At 36.4% G+C, this 20,365-nt stretch overlaps 1 protein-coding gene and 1 pseudogene across 1 annotated transcript; both read left to right on the top strand.

The window, feature by feature from the left end:
* The first annotated feature begins 6,154 nt into the window (after positions 1–6,154).
* LOC113092494 (keratin, type I cytoskeletal 18-like) lies at positions 6,155–9,747 on the top strand. The gene is made up of 7 exons (XM_026258112.1): positions 6,155–6,692; positions 7,877–7,959; positions 8,061–8,217; positions 8,307–8,471; positions 8,579–8,704; positions 8,875–9,095; positions 9,236–9,747. Exons 1-7 carry the CDS (start codon positions 6,246–6,248, stop codon positions 9,348–9,350), a joined length of 1,314 nt encoding a protein of 437 aa, XP_026113897.1. The 5' UTR covers positions 6,155–6,245; the 3' UTR covers positions 9,351–9,747.
* Positions 9,748–9,845: 98 nt separating this feature from the next.
* LOC113092488 (keratin, type I cytoskeletal 18-like) lies at positions 9,846–13,194 on the top strand (annotated as a pseudogene).
* Positions 13,195–20,365: the final 7,171 nt, after the last annotated feature.

The raw sequence follows: 20,365 nt of genomic DNA, 5'->3' as shown, positions 1-20,365 counted from the left end.
GCTTTCCTGTATTTGTGGAAAAATCAACAAGCTCATAGAGAACCAGGAGCCGATTGAAACCTTGGCCTTGAATAAAAAAACAGTGATTGAGAGTGAATGAAATAATACAATACAACTACTACAGCCCGGAGCCTAATACTACATCCTCAGCCACACACACATTAATCTAAAGTGCTCTGCCATGAGTCATGTGCAGTTTTCAGCTCATTCCTGACAACTGATACTTGAGACATACGCTGCTGATACATAGCCTTCACACTGTCGATCCACTTTCATACTGCTGTGCCAATCTCCACAAACATATGAGGCATTTATCTGACCAGAGAAAGAGCCATGAGCAATGGAGGGAGAGGAGAGAGGTCAGGGGGGTTGCCAGATCAAAGCCAACTCCCCATAATGGCTGGTTTCAAACGGTCTCCATGTTGCTTCTCTATTTGTTTTTTGAGAAAGCATTCGAGGCTGGGCATTGTTTTGATGTTTCTCACAGGGACACAATCTAAAAGCACTATCGCGAGATAATTACTTAACTAAAACTATTAAAAACAGCTTGTAGCACTTACATCGAAGTCTCTTTTAGTTAATGCATGTGTCCTGCTGCTGTGAAACATCATTATGCAGTGGTCTCTCCAAGAACGCTGTCTAATAAGACTGTAGGGTCCCCGGCCAGATTAATGCAACACTGAATCATCCGACATGATTTTTATGACCTTATAAAAAGGGAAGAGTCCAGACATGATGAAGATGCCACTGTTCGCCTAAATGTCACAGCCGTGCATGAAAAGTCTTTCCTAGTGTGCTTATAATTCATCATTCGACACAAAGGCTGAAAATATTCTCTCATTAGAAGTCAAGACTTCTTTCCATTCCTCCACACACACATAGGCTTCCCGTCTTCCCTAATTGAAGAGCTACTGAGTGTGAGTGAGCTGCTGTGGGCCTTTGAGAAGAACACAGTGGTTCTTTTGATTCAGCGAGTGTTTCCACCGTGTCACACCTCCCTTCATCTGTTTGGCCTATTGTACAAGCTCGGTCTCAGTACACTGGACATTATAAATGAGCCGGCGCCTCTGTGCTGCTGTTCCAGGAGAAGTGCAGCAGTAGGGCCGACACTGTTGTGAAATGTGTTGTGTAAAATTCACAAGAACTCACCAAGAGTTCTTGAAGCTGTATGAAGGGGAAAGTTGTTTCCTGCTGCCCTGGGAATGGGCTCTTGAAGCTAGTTTTACGTAAGAGGGGGAATTCTTCACACTAATTGCTTTTCCATGCCTGAATTGGTAGTTTTTAAACAAAATGCAGCAATAAAGTCAATGGATGATTTCCACTTGGTGGGTGATAAATTAAAAAAAAAAACTACAGACTTACGCTGAAGGGGATTTCTGATGCATATCTGGAGACAAGAGTATCACACAGTCTTTGGATTGGGATCTTAGAACTTCAGCCAGTATTCAACCACCTACTGTAGAACAGGGCTATAACAACCACTCATTATATACACTAAAAACACTTTTTTAAAGGGAGACTTGTTGATGTTTGTGAAAGATGCTTTCTCTGTTTTGGAGGGATGGACATTTTTCAATCAGACCCTATTTATTGCATAACCATCAGTAGCTTTTCATATGTGCATATGGGGATGTGCATGTGTTTTTTGCAAGTTATCTAATGTGCTCAGAGTTCAAAAGGATTTTATCTGAGACAAAGGATTTTTAGCCACATGCAAAGCATTTCCCCTCACTCTCCTCGGCCCAGATGTCATCCTAATGAGAAGCAGAACAAAGAGTCAGTGGAATGTGAATGTCAGGAATCATTGCATCTTTAGTCACACTATCAGACATCCAGTAAGGGTGTCCCCACCCTTCTTTCTCCACCTTCCCCACCCGCCGCCCCTTCTATTTAATCTGTCCGTGGCTGCGCCCCCCCCAGCTCTGACTGACTGCTGTCTGTTCTGCTGAGCTGTGTCAGATCTGAGGAATGTGGCAGACAGCTGCTGGGTGTTTTATCAGGTGCCGTCACATCTGGAACATTCCGTGCACCTCAATCTTGCAGTTTTTGTCCACGCCTGAATTTGAACAAAATAAAACCAGAGCAGGTGTCCAGCTCCAGTGACGTCAAACTGCATGTCCTACTTTTTATGTCCAAATGTTTGACATTTGTATTTTGGCACAAGGAAATATTGCATGCTTTAGGTTGCAAGATTGTTGCAGAATAAAACATCGTAATGGTACTTACCACAATATAAATAATAGGAAAGCTGATAAAATCAGATACAATGAAATAAATAAATATTTAGACAGAGAGGCAGTCAAAATTGTTTTAAAAATAAGACGTGCCACGCCTGCCGGATTCAGCCTGACTCACTGTGTGACACTTCATGACTATGTCAATGTTTCAAGCAAACAGTTTTGTTTTTTAAGTGCTGATAAGATAGGTAGCTTAAGCCTGATACACTATTTGTTTTTGCATCTGCCTAGACAGGAAAAAAATATCTGATTTTAAATTTAAATCCTGTTTTTTCCAAACAACCAGCCTGGATGATGGCACATATTGCTCATACAGTTATGACTATGGCTTGAGTTTTTTTTTTTGTTTTTTTTTATGCACTGCTGGCATCGGAAATGAATGAAAGCCAGCACTGAGCCCAGCAGATGTTTTGAGGACTGATCTGTCTCTGACCATCGTATGACTTATGAACCTAGTCTAAACCTCGTGTCATCAAACCAAACATCATGTGCTGAACATGCAACTCTGCTGCTCTGGATAACAACTTTCTTTAATCTAACCACTGCGAGGTCTTTCACATGATTTTGGAGCTGAGAAAACTTCTTACAAATTGTATAAACAACTAAAAAAGTCTTTATTGAATCAGCTAATTTGACAACAAACTTCTGGACCAAAATGACTGATTCATTAATTCATATGCATGTTCATTTAATCTGTGCATGACACTCAACCCAACCAACATAATGTTCAATCTATTAATATGTTTCTTCCTAATACTGAGAAATATTATTATAATTAAAATAAAGTTTTTTATTTATTTTTTTATTTAACTATTCTCCAATGTCCCATGATCCTTCAGAAATCGTTCTAAGATTAGATTTTCTGCTCAAGAAACATTTCTTATCAATGATAAAAACCGTTGTGTTGCTACAGAAATTTTTGCTGAATCGGGAGTTCGAAACAAACTTATCTTTTCTTTTTCTTTTTTTTTCTCAAATAATGTTAAACATATAGAATTTGTGTTGGTGGTATCATTCCTGTTGAGTCGTATTTCATTTAAAATGCCTTTATGAGTGAAAGACAGTTCCTTCAAACAAACACCAGGCAAGATCATTCAGATGACTATATCTTAGGCTTTTAACATCAGTTTTTATTTCAATTAAGTTTGCATTGTTGGGTTATGTAAATTAACAGTAATCCCTATACTGACTCATAGGTGCCGTCAACGGTTGTACAAACACAGTGTCATGAGCACATTTCAAACATGCCCTTATATGGCACTGCTTCCACCTGATGATAAAACGACTGAGTTTCATCAGCGTTCAGGTGACCCCATCCCCCCACCCGCTCCGCCCTGCCCGCATTAGATTAGGCATTTTTTTAACTTCATTTCCTTATGATTCCCATGACTGTTGTAATGCACAAAAAGAACAACCATCCTTCATGTAAAAACTTTCTTTTTAAAAATGATGAAGTCTTTCAACATTTTGCATAACATACTGTAGATTAATGAACTGCGAAAGGGTGCCTGCGTGTTTGTTTTTGCAAATGTTCTTTTTGTGAGGACACACCTCAAATATGTCCCAGATGAGTTAATTCTGGACCACCCGCTTGTTTTGTCATGCCTCTATCATAACTGTACAGCAATTATTTTACAATCCCCCACAAGGGTGGAGGATTTGGCAACCCACAGCACTGTTACATTATGTTTAGGAAAAATGATTAAAATCTTTTAGAATGATCACACACACACCCCAAATAGGAAAGAGAGCAACAATGACATTTCAAATGTTTTGATTTAATTCTATTGAATATTGGTAACATACAAGAAGGTTCCATTTGTTAAGATTAGTTAAATACATTAGTTAACGTGAACTAACAATGAAATATGCTTCTAAATCATTTTTAGATGATGTTAATTTCTACATTCACCTGCACATTGTTGAAATGAAAAGTTGTATTTGTTAATATTATTAAATGGATCGCAGCTATCATGAACTAACAATGAACAGTTTTTAAAACGAACATTAAAAAAGAATAATAAATTCTCATTGTTAGTTAATGTAAGTCAATGCATTATTATTCATTATCTGATATCACCTTAAGTGTAAAATACCTAAACATTTTAAAGAAGTCACAAATTAAAGCTACTACATTATGATTAAAATGATGGATAAGTCCATTAGAGTACCATATAAGAAGAGTATGATTGAAAGTATTCAGGAAATAAATGAATAAATACAATTCAAATAGTTCTACTTTATTCATTATTGAATTTATGGCCTCTTTAAAAACCGATACTGCAAAAAGGATCATTTTTTATATCAGCAGACTGAGAGCTTGTGATTGTGAAATGGGCTCAACAACATTCTTTCACATCAAATTCCTCCTGTGCCCTTCCAGCCTCGAACAAACACATACTGACACAATGGAGAAGGGAGGATCGCCACAGAACACACACTCACACAAACTATAGCCTTGCTTTTCTCCCATTTGAGGGAGTGTTTTTTTGGCTGTTTATGAGATCCTAAAGTTTCCACAGGATGAATTCATGGGAAAATGCCTTTCCAAAATCCAAAATTCAGTTTGTCTTGTATTTGAAAACATACATCAAAGCCTTATATCACTCTGTCATATTTAGAGCAGTTAAAATCTCTTGGGTATTTCCAAAGTTAGTTGGTAGTTTTTCTTTCTTTCAAAATAAACTAAAATAAACAACCGACAAACCAAAAGTGAATCTTTCAAGGAATGTGGGCACAGTATCATCTTTCTCATCTGAAACTCATCTTTGTGAAACTTATTTTAAACAGGTATGGGTCTAATCCAGTGTGTAAATGGTTTTAAAACTAAAGGGGGTCCAGATAGGTTTCAGTGATTGGATTTCTTTGTCCATGCAACAGGAGCCAGACTAATTGTTCCTTTGTTCACACATCCTTTTTCAGGCGCGGCAGTCAGGAAAATCCTTTCTGTGATCCAATATCACAACTAGAAAATCTTGATAGACTAAACCTATATATGCCCGTTTTTCCAGTGCACTGGTTAAGAGAGAAAGATGAGAAAGATAAGAAAGATTGCCTGCTGAAACATGAAAAGCTTTCTCCATTTACAGTACATGCTGCAAAAAGTAGACAAGAATAGACAAATTGCAAAATATACATTTCTCAATATGAGTGTGAAGAGGTTTGGATTCTCTGGAAGCAAGTTACTCAATAGAGCTTGTAAATTCCATCCCACATTTATATGTATTATTTATTTATTTTAAATAGCAAAAATAAGATTTACAGATGTTTGACTAAGTGGTAACACTTTACAATAAATGTTAGCGTTATGCATTAGGTATCCCAAACTAACAATCTGCTCATTTTTGCTGCATTTATTAATCTAGATGGATGTTCATTTAGAAATAAATTGTTCATTGTTAATTCATGTTGAAAATATTATTGAGTAATATTCATGTAGAACTACAACTTAAAGTCAAAATGCATTTTAGCATAGTTTATCTTACAAATCTTGTTGTAAATGAGTACATTTATCAATTTAACATACATTAATACATATTTTAATGGATATTTCTGCTATTTCACGTCAACTATAGGATTTACTCATGCTGATGTATAAAAACTTATTGTAACGTTAATAAATAAGTTGTTCTTTCTTGTTTAGCATATCTGTATCAGAGATGTTCCATGTTCAGATTACATCATATTTTGTTAATAATAGGACAGCATGTTCTTTTGATTCAAAAAAACTTCCAGATGTGAAGAACGTTTCACTCTAATTTCAGAGAGGTATATTGTTTTAACAAACTTCTTAAAGGAATCCAGTCACAGAACCCACAGAACCACACTCTAGACATGGAGGAATGTGATTGGCTGAAGGGAGGGGCCTGTGGGCAGGACTTCTGTGAGCAGTTTGCTCATAAAGCCTGAGAGTGTCCCTCATGCCCTGTGTACTCTCCTGGCTGTGTAACTGAGCTCTACCTCTCTCCAGGCCTTCAGTCACTCATCTATTCAATCACTTCAGCAACCATGAGTTTGAGATCAAGCTACAGCGTGCGTTCCTCCACCTCCCAGGTGCCGGTGTCCCAGATGTCCCAGATGTCCCAGATGTCCATTAAGCGTACCACCAACGTGCCGACTTACCGGGCTGCGAGCATCTACGGCGGCGCCGGAGGCCAAGGAACCCGAATCTCCTCTGCCTCCTACTCAGGTGTCCGCAGTGGAGTTGGACTTCCCTCAATGTCCAGCTCCATCCATGTGAGTGCCACTGGAGCCACCGGTGATATCATGGGCAATGAGAAGATGGCCATGCAGAACTTGAACGACCGTCTGGCCTCCTACCTGGAGAAAGTGAGGACCCTGGAGCAGGCCAACAGCAAGCTGGAGCTGAAGATCCGCGAGGCCCTGGAGAAGAAAGGTCCTGAAGTCTGTGACTACAGCCGCTTCCAGCCCATCATTGACGATCTGCGCAGGAAGGTGAGTCTGAATGAGTTTAAATAGGAGATTAAGGCATCTATAAAGAACTCAATGTGACAGTCTAATTGTGCCGCTTTGTGTTTATTAACAGTCTAGTGGACATTTATTGGGTTTCAGGACAGAAACTAACAAAATAGAGAGATTCCTTTGTAATTTAAAGCTGAAAAGAGCTGAATGAGAGTTTACTGATGGCCAGCACTGATAGGCAGAGAACCAAAAAATAAACCATGGGTGAAACCAAAAACAGGAGGAAGGCATGGGGGAGGGAGACTGGTAACTTACAGCCGGTATTCCGGTGAATAAGCGTTTCCATCCTGTGTTTATTCTTGTCCTGTTACACATCCAGATGCTTGGTTATTCCCTGTGGATGGAAACACTTGGGTCTGAGATGTTTAGCGTCTCTCTCTGTGTCATAAGGGAAATGGAAAAGTTGAGAGAGTTTAGGCGGTGCAAAATGTGACCAGCTGTGAGACTCTGCCAGAGATATTCCTAGCAAATCGAGCTTCATTCATAGCTGCATGTAAATAGTCCTATTGTACATTTTCGGGAAAAGAAGGTCATAAAGCAGATGCTGTTAATTATAAAATACTTATTAGAGTCAGTTTCACACCAACTGTATCCTGAAGCTGAACTTTAAAGCTATAACCAGATAGTATTATCAGAATGATTGCTTTTTCTTTCACCAGTAACTATACAGTAAAGTGACAGGTAGATTAGATTAAAAAAATAAAAGTCTATTAAACTGTTAAAGTATTATGTGTCTCCACACCTTTTCCCCAATGCCAACAAATGCTGGCTTACAAACATGGAAAGCATTTACAAAAAAAAAAAAAAAAAGGAAAGGAAATCCAGCTTAACCCCTGCTCTTCCTGCTATACAGTTTCATTTAAAACAGACACCAGCTGTGTTTCCAACATTGCTGTTGGTTAATAATTATCTAACAAAGTGTGAAATGAACTTTGTCCTCCAGTAGCTCTTATCTAAGCAAACTAAGACATTAAAGCAGAAGATGGTAGCTACTGCAGCTGGTTATACAGTGACCATGTGATTTACACATTATACATCATTTAAAATAATATGTAAAACAGTTCAAGTTAGGTGAAGTGTAATATCTGCACATTGCATTGTTCAGTGGTGGTTTCCTGACTGATTCAATGAAGTGATGATTTCTGTTTTGGTAATAGATCTTTGATGCCACTTCAAACAACGCCCGTCTAGTGCTCCAGATTGATAACGCCCGCCTGGCAGCTGATGACTTCAGAGTCAAGTGAGTTAACAGAACTGTGAAACATAATGCATATTTTGACCTCATGGGAACTTTCCTAGTTTCCTAGAAGAGCGAACCATTGACCTTTGTTGTGCCTGCAGGTATGATTCTGAGTTGTCCATCCGCCAGGGTGTGGAGGCTGACATTGCCGGCCTGAGAAAGGTCATCGATGACACCAACATGAACCGCATGAACCTTGAGAGTGAGATTGAGGCCCTTAAGGAAGAGCTCATCTTCCTTAAGAAGAACCATGACAATGTGAGTGCACATCTGGAAACATTCGTCTACCTCTTAATCCATTAAAAGGGTTGCTTTAAGACTTATTTTATGATCTCTCCACCCAACAGGAGGTAATGGAGCTTCGTAACCAGATCTCCCATTCAGGAGTGCAGGTGGATGTTGACGCCCCTAAAGGACAGGACCTAGCCAAGATCATGGAGGAGATCAGATCCAAGTATGAGAAGATGGCCCTGAAGAACCAGGAGGAGCTGAAGGCCTGGCACGAATCTCAGGTATATTCAAAAAGACAATTATTTTCTCGATCTCAAGTCTTGTTAAACAATGTTGCATGTCGATACCACTGTATAGCAACTAAAGTGAAATCGTATGCTCTCTCCAGATCACAGAGGTTCAGGTACAAGTCATACAGAACACAGAGGCCCTCGAGGGTGCACGTACAGAAGTCAACGAACTGCGCCGACAGATCCAGACATTGGAGATCGAGCTGGAGTCACAGAGGAACCTGGTGAGTTTGTTTACTTGTAGCCACTGTAGAAGCTGCAATTCACAACAGGTCTTTCCAATCCTTTTTTATTAAATTAGCTGTATCCAAGTATCATGTCTTAAATTTGTCTCAAAACTTGTTCTCAATGAAGTCTGCTCAAACTCCTGGGTTCTCTTGGTTTGATTCTCCAGAAAGGATCACTGGAGGCCACTCTGCGAGACACCGAAATGCGCTACAACATGGAGATCGAGAGTCTCAATGCTGTCACCATGCAACTGGAGGCTGAGCTCACACAACTGCGCAACAACATCCAGCATCAGACGCAGGAGTACGAGGCTCTGCTGAACCTCAAGATGAAGCTGGAGGCAGAAATTGCCACCTACAGGAGACTTCTGGACGGCGGGGACTTCAAGTATGTTTTCCTCTGAACCACACAGAGATTTTTCACAGCAGTTCATCATTTGTGTAGACATGTCATGTGGTTTTAAAACTTTGACTAGGTTTGCTAGTAACAAGTATGTTTGATTGTAACAAGTATGTTTCCTTCTGCAGGCTCCAGGATGCTCTTGAAGAGCAAAAGAGGGTGAAAGTAATGACGGTCACACAGACGTTGGTGGATGGGAAAGTGGTGTCGTCAAGCACAGAAACCAAGGAGAAGAAATTTTGAACATCAAATTTAAGATCAGCCTCCACAACACATCAGAAAAAACCACATGGGTCAATGATAAAATGATCCAAAGACAGGCTGCTAACACATTAGATATTTATTTAGTCCATTAGTACTTACAATAGTACCTTATTGTAAGTGTCTCAGAGCACATTTGCAACGAGATTTAACACTAACTTAAAACAAAAAAAAAATCTTTGTTTTATTTTTTTTATTTTTTATAACATTTTAATAACTACAACCAAAAAAGACTGAAGGTCAAAAACACTATTGAACTTTATTACATATTTTTGTAATGACAATGATTTGTTATGGTCATCAATTGTCCCATTTTGGTTTTATGTTGTGTTGTTGTCATGATGTCTTGTCCTTTCAAATAAAAGACACTTTCATTCAATCCTTGCATTGTGCTTGTCTTTAAATTTATATGACATTATTCCACTCAGTCTGATCAAATAACCCAACAATTGTGTGAATTTCAGAACACAAAAGATACTTTGAAGAAAGTTTCAACTGTGTTTGTCCACACAGTGAAAAACAATGGGGTCCAAAATTGCACTGTTTAGTTCTAAGGTACTTTGGACGATGTAGCTCACAAATATGAGGGGGCCCATAATATAACCCTGTGAAACCTCAAATTGAACTGACTTTCATTGTACGGACAAAAAAAAAAAAAAAAAAAGAGAAAGAAAGCTAACAAACAAACAATTTTATATAAACAAAATATATAATATAAAATATTTGGTATAAATATATATGATATACAATTATTTGATAGAAAAATATCTTCTTTGTGTCCCATATAAAAATGAAATTCATCAATCAAAATTCACTAATCTACCAGGTTCTGGAGAAAAAAGGTCCAGATACTAAGGACTACAGTCACTACCGAGCCATCTTTGATAAACTACGCAAAAAGGTAACTGGTACTTCTGTTCACTGGAATACTTTACTGCACAGGACAAAATTGTTAACTTAATATGCAAAAAAAAAAGTTTTATTATTTAATGAAAAAATATTATTTACTTTTTATTATACATTAAAGTTTGCACATTACTATAGGGTGAATTGGGTTTAATGCAAGGGTTGCAGGTTCAGTTCAAAGTATGGATGACTCAGAAACTGATATTTGAATGTGCCCTTGAGTACGGCATGTAATTAACTTTCTCTAACGGATTCTCTGTAATGGGCTTAGATAATAAACTAACAATAGACTGTATTGTACCTTTGCAATGCAAATTTAAGTCCTCAAATTGACAATGTCAAGTTAGCTGCCAATGACAACAGGGTCAAGTAAGGTGGTTTTAAAGACTCCATGAAATCAAACTACGTTTTGTGGGTTTAATTCCATGTGTATTAGCATCAAGCCAATGTATATGTCAAGAACTATATGCATATGTGCAAGCTGGAAAATTTAAAGATATATACATTTAAAATAAACCAAACGTATCAATGATTCATTTTGGGTAAATTATTTTGTCCAGTGATTAAACTGAAAATGTCCCTCCCCGTAATGGAACATGCCACTGACTAGCAATATTAAGAAAACATTAATGTAATGTGTCTGTACATTTGAAAATTAACTGCATCTAAGACAACATGTTGAAGCTGACATAAATGCATTGAGAAAGATGCTGGATGACACCAACTCGGCACGACTGCAGCTGGAAAATGATGTTGAAGGATTAAAAAAAAAAAAAAAAAAAAAAGTGGAGCTTATTGAGTTAAAGAAATTACATCAAATGGTAAATATCTGATTCTAGTATACATAAATAAAAGTGTATATTAAATTACAATAGATCACGATGCTGATTGCTCAGAGAGTGCAGTAGCTTACAATCAGGAGAGGGCCCAATATATAAACCTATGGAACCTCAAATTTGACATTTTTCAGGAAATGTCAAAACTATATAGTCAAATCAATCAGTCAGGAGTGCAGATGCTCCCAAGGGACAGAACTTGGCTAAGATCATGGAGGAGATGAGACCCAAGTATGAAAAGATCATCCTAAAGAACCAGGAGGAACTGAAACTTAGCATGAATCAAAAGTGTGGTATCATCTCTCATTGCAAATCTTTCTGTTTTTAAGAAAACAGAGAATTACATTTCTTTTTTTCTTTCACACAGATCTCCGTGATACAGGTTCAAGTGATCAAGAACACAAAATAATTGAACAAAAAGTCAAAACACAAGTCAGCGTGAGCTGCAGGCAGATGCAGTCTTTGGAAACAGCTGCAGTCTCTGATCAGAAGTGTAAGAGATTCTGCCCAGATACCTTGATGCAGCTCTCTACTTTTGAACATTACTTATGAGCAGTTATTTATATATTTATTTATTTATTACTTATCTCACACTGAGCATCTCTGGAAGAAGCCCTTAATGAAACAAAGTTGCGAGCAATTAAATGGGATCATTTTGCTGAGAGAGTGTGAGCTTAAACAGCTTTGTGACAACATTTAAAGTAAGACACTGGACTATCAGGCCCTGTTCAACATCAAGATGGAGCTGGAAGCTGAGATAGCCACGTACAGGAGACTTCTGGATGGAGAAGAACGAGAGTGTGTTTTATACTTTTTGTATCATTTCGACCAAGCCTGTTTCTTTTTTAGAAACCCTCATATTGATGTTAATAAAATATTTTACAGATTAGAGAAAGACTCCTTCAGGACAACATTAGAGACTTTCACCCAGACACTAGTGGATGGAAAAATAGCGTCCTCCAGCTCCAGTACTATCAAAAAGAGACCAAAACAAGAGATCACTAATGTTAATGAAAGACAACAGCACAAGCCAGTATCGCAAAACCACTATGGATTTTCTGAATAAATTATAATTAAATTCTTTCATTAGTATTTCCTTTGAATCAGAATTTGAGCAAGGTATTGGAAAGCAACTCTATTAATTGAAAACAGAATACAGTATAGTGTAACTCTACTCAAACTCTGTTAGCAATGTCAAAGTTTCATTTTTAGGACATGAATTGGACCCTTAGGATCTAACAGGCATTTTCAACATGTCTTTACAGAAAAAGAAAACAGAAAGTGGAGTCAGATTTCACAAAATCATTCCAACAGTCATTCATAGTGAAAGAGCAAAATGAAAACAAAATTAAGGTCTTATCTTGTACTTCATCCTTACAACAAATCAGCCTACTGACAATAAATATAAAAACTATGCTCCCTTGTCACGATAGGTCTACTTACACTAATTACACTAATCTTAAAAATGTGTTTTCTAAGTTTTTAAAAGAAATGAGTGATTACCCTTATCTTTTGGAGCAAACACTTGACAGGTAATCTTTCCTGGAAAGTGAAAAATGTAACCTGTCAAAATAAACAATGTTCATTCTTGGACTCAGTTAGCATTTTGGCTGTTAGCCGTGATGGGTCAGATGTTTTGCGTAGCATTTTAGAAGAAACACCGAAAACAATTGACATGTGTTTAGCATTTACGCCCGAAGCTTATTAGCCATTGGCATATTGATCTTCCAATCACTCTCTATACTCTGTATACTAAATACCCACTTTTTATAACTTTTTTGGCATGTTAGTATCAGTTTTGTATTTTTATATGGAGGCAAACCCTGTGAACTGACTTGAACAGTGACTAAGTATACAATGTTCAACTGTGGGCCTGTAAAAGCGCAAAGGAATTTGCGGCTAACTGTGAAGCACTGTTTCCACTCAAATACTCCTTGGCTGAAGAAGCCTATTTAGAGGAAATGATGGTTGGTTTTCAGATGACGATGTCAACGCAGACATTTGTGGATGGAAAAGTGGAGCTGGACAGCAAAATGGTCTGCGCATGCCAAAATGAGCCAGATGAATTTTCTGCGCAGTTATAAAGTATACAAGAGTTTCTTCAAATTTGCATCAATAGATTATTAGAAAAAATGTCTAAGTATTTAAATCACAATCTATACTTCTAAACAATAATCAGCTTAATTTACATGCACAGAGTTTAGGGTAATTCTTTGTACTTCAATGCACTGATGTCCTTCTTTTTAATGCTTTATTTAATAGATGAAAGAAAAAGACTTTCCTAAGATCACATGCTATGACAAGAATCTCACTTCTGTGCTGCCAACACAACCCATTTTATTCTGTCCAGACAGTTTCACTAAATGCTTTTGTTACCATTATATTTCAGCAAAACAGAAATTGAACAATATGTTACATAATCAAAGCCACTATAGTCATGGTATAGACATACTTCAGTTAAAATCTTGGTACCAACTCAGTAAAATGACTTGGCTTTTTTTTTTCCTATTGAATTAGTCATCTTAATTGCACATCCTCCGCTTTTCCCATTATTCTGGGAAGGTCCTACATTCCTGCTGAACAGTGACGCACTAGTGCACATCAATATTTGTTTTTTTACGCTTCCCAGGGAGCATATAAGTGCCCTTGTTTGGGTATTTTCTATTTCCTTCACGCCTCCTTAGATTTCCAAAATGGTCATTGCATAAATTAACTCTTAGACACTTGTGCCACAAATTAACTGATTAACTAATTAATTTTAGATATAGAAACTGTGGTGTTTGGCAATGCAAAACTAGATGCTAGTTTGTTGTGACGTCCATACTTTATTATTGCTTATTGGTAATGGTGTTCAAACATATTAATGTTAATTTAAGAACAAGAACTCCAGGGCACTCAAATTGTATAGATTAATGTTAATATTAATTAAATAAGATATTTAGTTGGTTACTAGAGATTTTGGGTGGTTGCTAGCTTGTTTCTTACTATCCCAAGTTAAAAGTACCCACAGCTGAGTCTCTATGTTATTTCATCCCTAAAAATGGCTCTGGTGGGGTTTTTTTTTCACCCATTTTATTACCCTTAGCAAGCATCACTAATTAAAGATTTGAATTCAGAAGCCCTGTTATGAGATATAGCTCAGCTTACACACTTAAAGTTTCCACAGTCTCCCATCTATGACCTTCCACCATACTTATACATAGAAAAGGCTCCTGACAAAAGAAGGAAACAACAACAGGATAGGGAAAGAGTTAATAGCAGAAACAATAAAGAGAGAGAGGGGGGATATGATCCTTTGAATCCCACATAACGTTCCTCATGTCTGCTCTCCTCAGACAGGAGATTACCTCCAGATATCCCTCATAAAACTTGAAAAAGCAGCTTTCATAAATCTTGAGCCCCTTCCCTCTCTTGCTCTGAACATATGCTTGCTTTAGTGTAATCTGGGTGGGCATTCCCTCATTCTTATCCTATATAGTAATGTTTAAACTATTCTTAAAGATGCTAAGCACTGCTATGTGTTGATACCCAAATGTATATATGCAAACTTCAATTGTTAATCTCTCAGAACAATAATGCAGCATTATAAACTGTATAAAGTGTTGTTAATCGGAAATGTTCGTGACGATCCATGTTTTGTGGGAGTTTGGTCTGAAATGCATATTCACAGAGGTATTTTTGGTATGACAGTGTTTATCTAACTGAGCAAAACCTTCAGTCTTCCTGACCTTTCTCTCAGTCAGTTGTATGATAAGTATCAGGTCTGGGCAGCTCGAAATCTCCCAAAAATATTTAAGAATTGATGAAAGACCACAATATAGCCGTTCGATTTTCCCATGTGTGTTTAAGATTCAGAGTGTAATGTGGCAAAGAGCATGCAGCCAACCATTTTGGCAACTTACGTTTTTAATTTAGGGGGGAAACCCAACGGAATTTGAACCAGTATAACCATGGCAACCAAAAACAAATCAAAACCAGACTGTGTAGACATGGAAACAAAACGCTGGCCAACGTATACGAGTCAGCGTATGCTAGTTTAGAAAGACTGAGCTCATTCAGTGAGCTATATATAAAACTCTAGTGGGAGGAGCCCTTCAGCTTAAATTACACATCATTCAAAATACACTTCATTTTCTTGAGATTATTATACAGCATTTTAGTAACCACACTCGAGGGAGTTGTCAGTTACATAACAAAATCACTGGGATAAACAGATGCCGGCTCTTGATTTGTATTCTTAGCTATAAGCTGAATTATCACAAGAACACAAAATACCATTTTGCATCAATGAAAGGGCTTTAGAAAAACAGGGTTAATAAGAGGTGCCTGTAAAATCAGCATCTTAAGTGACCAGTTTGACCAGCTTCCTGCCGTCCTCATTTACAGCTGCAGAATTTTAAACCCATTTAGAAAAGTGCTGTACATATAATGCTCATTTGAAGAGAACTGAATGGACCGTAGTACCCCAATTTAAGCTTCTACCAACTGTACACTCCCTAGATTAAAAAAACTGAGCTCTTTCTTAATGTTTTGTACAGCCCAGGAAATCTCAAAATAACTAGTGGTGTTTGCAAAGGCATGCAACACTGTTTACCATAGCTCATACTTATGGGTTAGGCATTCAGACCTAACCCAAATTACTTCAATAAATATATATATATAAACATCAGTCAAATGTCTTAAAAAGTCAAATGTCAATTGTCAAAAAGGCCTTCTTGTGATTGACATATAATAACGTCATGTAATATGCATGTAAAAAGCGTTAGGTTTGTGGCATCGCAGTACACTATTTACATCAAATATGGCGGTGGATGTCAATACTAATTTAGCTGCCCATTGATGACATGGTGACAGAGTTGAACTACTGACTCTGTTTGCTTTACGTCATACATATCCATCACTCATCTTTAAAAAGCCTCTTAGTTTGAATGGCTACAGAAAAGTATCTTTTGATCTTCAAGTCACCTTTATATCGGTACCCTGTGACATAACTGAGCATGCAAGATTACGTCAGATTAGTGGTTGATCATGTTTCAGTGACCGATTCTTTATCTTGCTGTGCCGAAAATGATTGGGAATTGTAAATATCTCATAAATATAACCAAAATAACCAAAAATTTGGATATAAATATAAAGAATAATTATTTTTTGTCAGCTTGTTTTCAATTTGTCAACAAGTTTCATAATTGTTTTTGGAAATGATTGGTTGTAGGCCTCAATGATCTGAGCTTATGCAGTTTTTGAGAGAGAGAGAGAGAGAGAGAAAAAAAAAACAATTTTTGTAACATATTACTCTTGATGCCTTGACCCTAGCCTCCTTCACTCAAATTCTTGAATCGATTTTGCTTGACAATCCTCATAAGGCTACAGTTCTCTTGGTTGTTTTTGCATTTTTTGTCTTCCACACTTTTTCCTTCCACTCAACTTTCTGTTAACATGCTTGGATACAGCACTCTGTGAACAGCCAGCTTCTTTGGCAATGAATGTTTGTGACTTACCCTCCTTGTGAAGGGTGTCAATGATTGTCTTCTGGACAACTGTCAGATCAGCAGTCTTCCCCATGATTGTGTAGCCTAGTGAACCAATCTGAGAGACCATTCCGAAGAATCAGGAAACGTTTGCAGGTGTTTTGAGTTGATTACCTGATTGGCATGTCACCATATTCTAATTTGTTGAGATTCTGTTAAATATGAGCCAAAATCATCACAATTAAAATAACCAAAGACTTAAACTACTTGAGTCTGTCTGCACTGAATTTATTTAATACACAAGATTCACAATTTGAGTTGAATTACTGAAATACATAAATGAGCTTTTCCACGACATTCTAATTTATTGAGATGCACCTGTATATATATGCATATTTTTTGTCTGGTCATTTTTGTCAATGAACACCACAAGTTTAACAAAGTTGGAAGAAATCCCTCAAGTTTAATATCCTGTGTGAGCAACATCAGAGTGTTTTAGTCCAATATAACTAGAATGCTCCGTAAAAAGAAAATCTTATCTGAGTCGAAATTTAGGGAACACAACAGTTTTCAAAATTTCACCATTTGTATTCCGCAAACTGAAATAACAGCCTATGGGTATGGAATAACATGAGCAGATAATGATAGAAATATCCTTACTGGATTAATTATTCCAATAACATTTACATTCGGCCCCCTTTCAGTCTTAAATATTTGGTGTCATCCTAGGCGTTAATGGAAGTGTGGCTGTCGTTTGGAGTTGCTCATAATTTTTCAAGTGTGTTTATGTCTCACGAGTGTCCATTAGCTCACAGTGACCTCCTTTACAAATACCTGACCCATGAAAGTCACGTTGAATCCCTGGTGTTGATAAGCTGTTAACACATCTTCACTTCCATAGATTTCAGGCCTTTATTGCAAATATCTTTCTATATATCTGTCTTTTTACACATCTCTATCTCTCTCTCTCTCTCTCTCTCTCTGGCTGTATATGACACATTATGGAAAGGTTTAGTATGACAAGTGAAAAAGATAATGTGTAATCTTTATAGACATGACCAGGGCCATTAATCATGCTAGGCCAAGATAAGCTACAAGAGTTACATTATGGAAGCAAAAAGGCCAAGTCTGCTTTTTCATGCAGTGTTGTAGTTTTCATCAAAATGAAATTAAAATCAGCCCTGTCAGAGGGGTTATAAAAAGACGTTCAGACTACACTTTAATTAGAAAATAACCTCTGTAAACCTTTACTGCAGCCTCATGACACAAATAACAAGCAGAGGCTTCGTAGCAGGCTTATTTCAGAAGTTTTCTGCTTGGGCCAGATCTAAAGATCTAAACGTCAGCCGTATGGAGACGCTAGCCAAATAACACAGCACAAGGTTGGGGATCAAACTTTTATAATAGATATGAACAACTTCATAGTCATCACTGGCCTCAGATCTCGTCTAACACAAATATGACCAAAAAAGGGATTTTGGTGCTACTGCAAATCCCTCTGCTCCGCCCACAGAACTCTGAGGCTAAATGAAATAAATGACTCTTTATGGGGCACCGGGGGAGAACGCTGCAGATACAGATTAGTATTATTACAAATATTGAGAAGAGCACAAATTCCCACAGAGAGGCCACCTAAATCCTGAAGAGTGATGACTTCATGGTTGAAGTACTAAGCAAATGACTGTAGCCTTATTTAAACATACATATGAATACATATTTGACCATAAATATGGGTATTTGACCAGTATAGAAACATAATATATATATCTATATATCTATATCTATATATCTATATATATATATATATATATATATATATATATATATATATATATATATATATATATATATATATATATATATATATATATATATGTATGTATGTATGTATGCATGTATGTATATATAAGTTTTACTTATATTTTCTATCTTTACTTTATATATTTATATATTCTAGGCTATATTTAAAACATTTAGTAGAAATTTAGAAAATAATATAATATCTAAAAGAATATAAGCAGTTAATTAATACCAGTGGTGGAATGTAACGAAGTATTTGTACTTCGTTACTGTACTTAAGTAAATTTTGACGTATCTATACTTTATTTAAGTAAAAAAAATAATGCATAGTTATACTTTTACTCAAGTAGATTTTTCAGCAATTATCTATACTTTCTACTCCACTACATTATTTAAATGGGTGTCGTTACATCCTTCCGAATCTTGCATAAAATTTTTTTTGGTCGACTGACGTTTTGGCGTTGCTGGCCAATGCACTTTGAAACAGATCGGAGATCTGATTGGCCAAAGAACTCACGCGCTCAGCACGTGTTATGAAAAAACCCAAGCGGAATTGATGTAAATCGAATATATTATAATATTTGTTTGACGTAAGTTAGTGGTAACTGTTACCCTAACAGGGCAACTTCTTTAGCTGGTTATTAGCACAGCAGGGACGATAGCTTGCTAGTACGTTACATTTTTGGAGATGAGCAAACTACTGCTATATCTGTACATTCGTAGTTGGCTAAAATAGCTGTTTGTTTTGACTCGATGAAAAAATGTTCAAACTATTTATACGGCGTCGGCTCCTAGCTTCTTTACCATACAACATTGGGTATTTATTTGACATTCACAAGTAAACTGGTCATACAAATTTGATTTAAGTGTTCAGAATAACACTCACCTGTGTACTTTTGAGTTTTTTTTTTTTTACTGCTCTTAATAGTATAGTAAAAATAAAATAAATTGTATGTCATAATAAAATAAATTGTACGTCATAATTGGCTTAGCCTAATTATTATTTAATGAGTAATAAGTAAATAACCAGATTTTTACAGTGTCAGTATTGCACAACAACTCTTTCCAGTACACAATAGATATTGTTTGTGATTGTTACAATTGAACAGCCCAGACATTGAGACAACTGATTGTACTTTTACTTAAAAAAATACTTTAAAGTAAATGTAAAAGTATGTACTTATGACTTTTACTTAAGTAAGATGTTGATGTAGTAATTATACTTTTACTTAAGTATATATTTTGCAGGGTAGTTGTACTTTTACTTAAGTACTAAACTTAAGTACTTCCTCCACCACTGATTAATACACACACTGTTTATAAATCTGGGGTTGGTATGATTCTTTAAAATAAATTAATGTAACAGCAAGGATGCATTAACATTATCAAAAGCAAAAGTAAAAAAATGAATGTTATAAAAATATAAAAATCTATTTATTTGTTTACAATAATGTATTCCATTGAAAATTAATGGTTTGGATTTTCTATTCATAATAAAATGTATCATGGTTTGAATCAAAATATTAATAAAATGTATCAAAATATTAAGTAGATTAAAAAAAAATTAATAATAATAATAAAGTTTCTTGAGCAGCTAATCAGCACATTAGAATGATTTCTGAAGGATCATGTGACACTGAAGACTGGAGGAATGCTGCTAAAAATTCAGCTTTGATCACAGGAATAAATATTAATTTTATTTATGTATTTTTTTTCATGTATATATTTCACATTATACGTTTTTTACTATATTTTTGATACAAAAACAAACGAGATGTGAACTACTATTATGCAAAACATCAAAACCAGGTTGCTTAAAAAGATTGTCCCTATAATAAGTGTACTGCATGTTGTTTTGGGCAATGTGTTGCTAAATATTTACTTATACTTACTGAATATTATGACCATGATGATGACACTCTTCTGTAAGTACAGTGTCTTCTTACAAGCCGTCTAGCCAAATGACATAGCTGTACTGGTATGTCTC

The sequence above is a fragment of the Carassius auratus genome, unplaced genomic scaffold (assembly GCF_003368295.1).
Source record: "Carassius auratus strain Wakin unplaced genomic scaffold, ASM336829v1 scaf_tig00214604, whole genome shotgun sequence".
NCBI lineage: Eukaryota > Metazoa > Chordata > Actinopteri > Cypriniformes > Cyprinidae > Carassius > Carassius auratus.
Note: the sequence above shows the minus strand (reverse complement) of the source record. Positions and strands in the feature narration are given on the sequence as shown.

What these genes read in the sequence shown, in the direction of transcription:
- LOC113092494 (XM_026258112.1), top strand. Translation starts at nt 6,246, where the DNA reads ATGAGTTTGAGATCAAGCTACAGCGTGCGTTCCTCCACCTCCCAGGTG. An exon ending in AGGCCTGGCACGAATCTCAG is followed by an intron (nt 8,472 to 8,578) that starts GTATATTCAAAA and finishes TGCTCTCTCCAG; the next exon opens with ATCACAGAGGTTCAGGTACA. An exon ending in CTGGACGGCGGGGACTTCAA is followed by an intron (nt 9,096 to 9,235) that starts GTATGTTTTCCT and finishes TTCCTTCTGCAG; the next exon opens with GCTCCAGGATGCTCTTGAAG.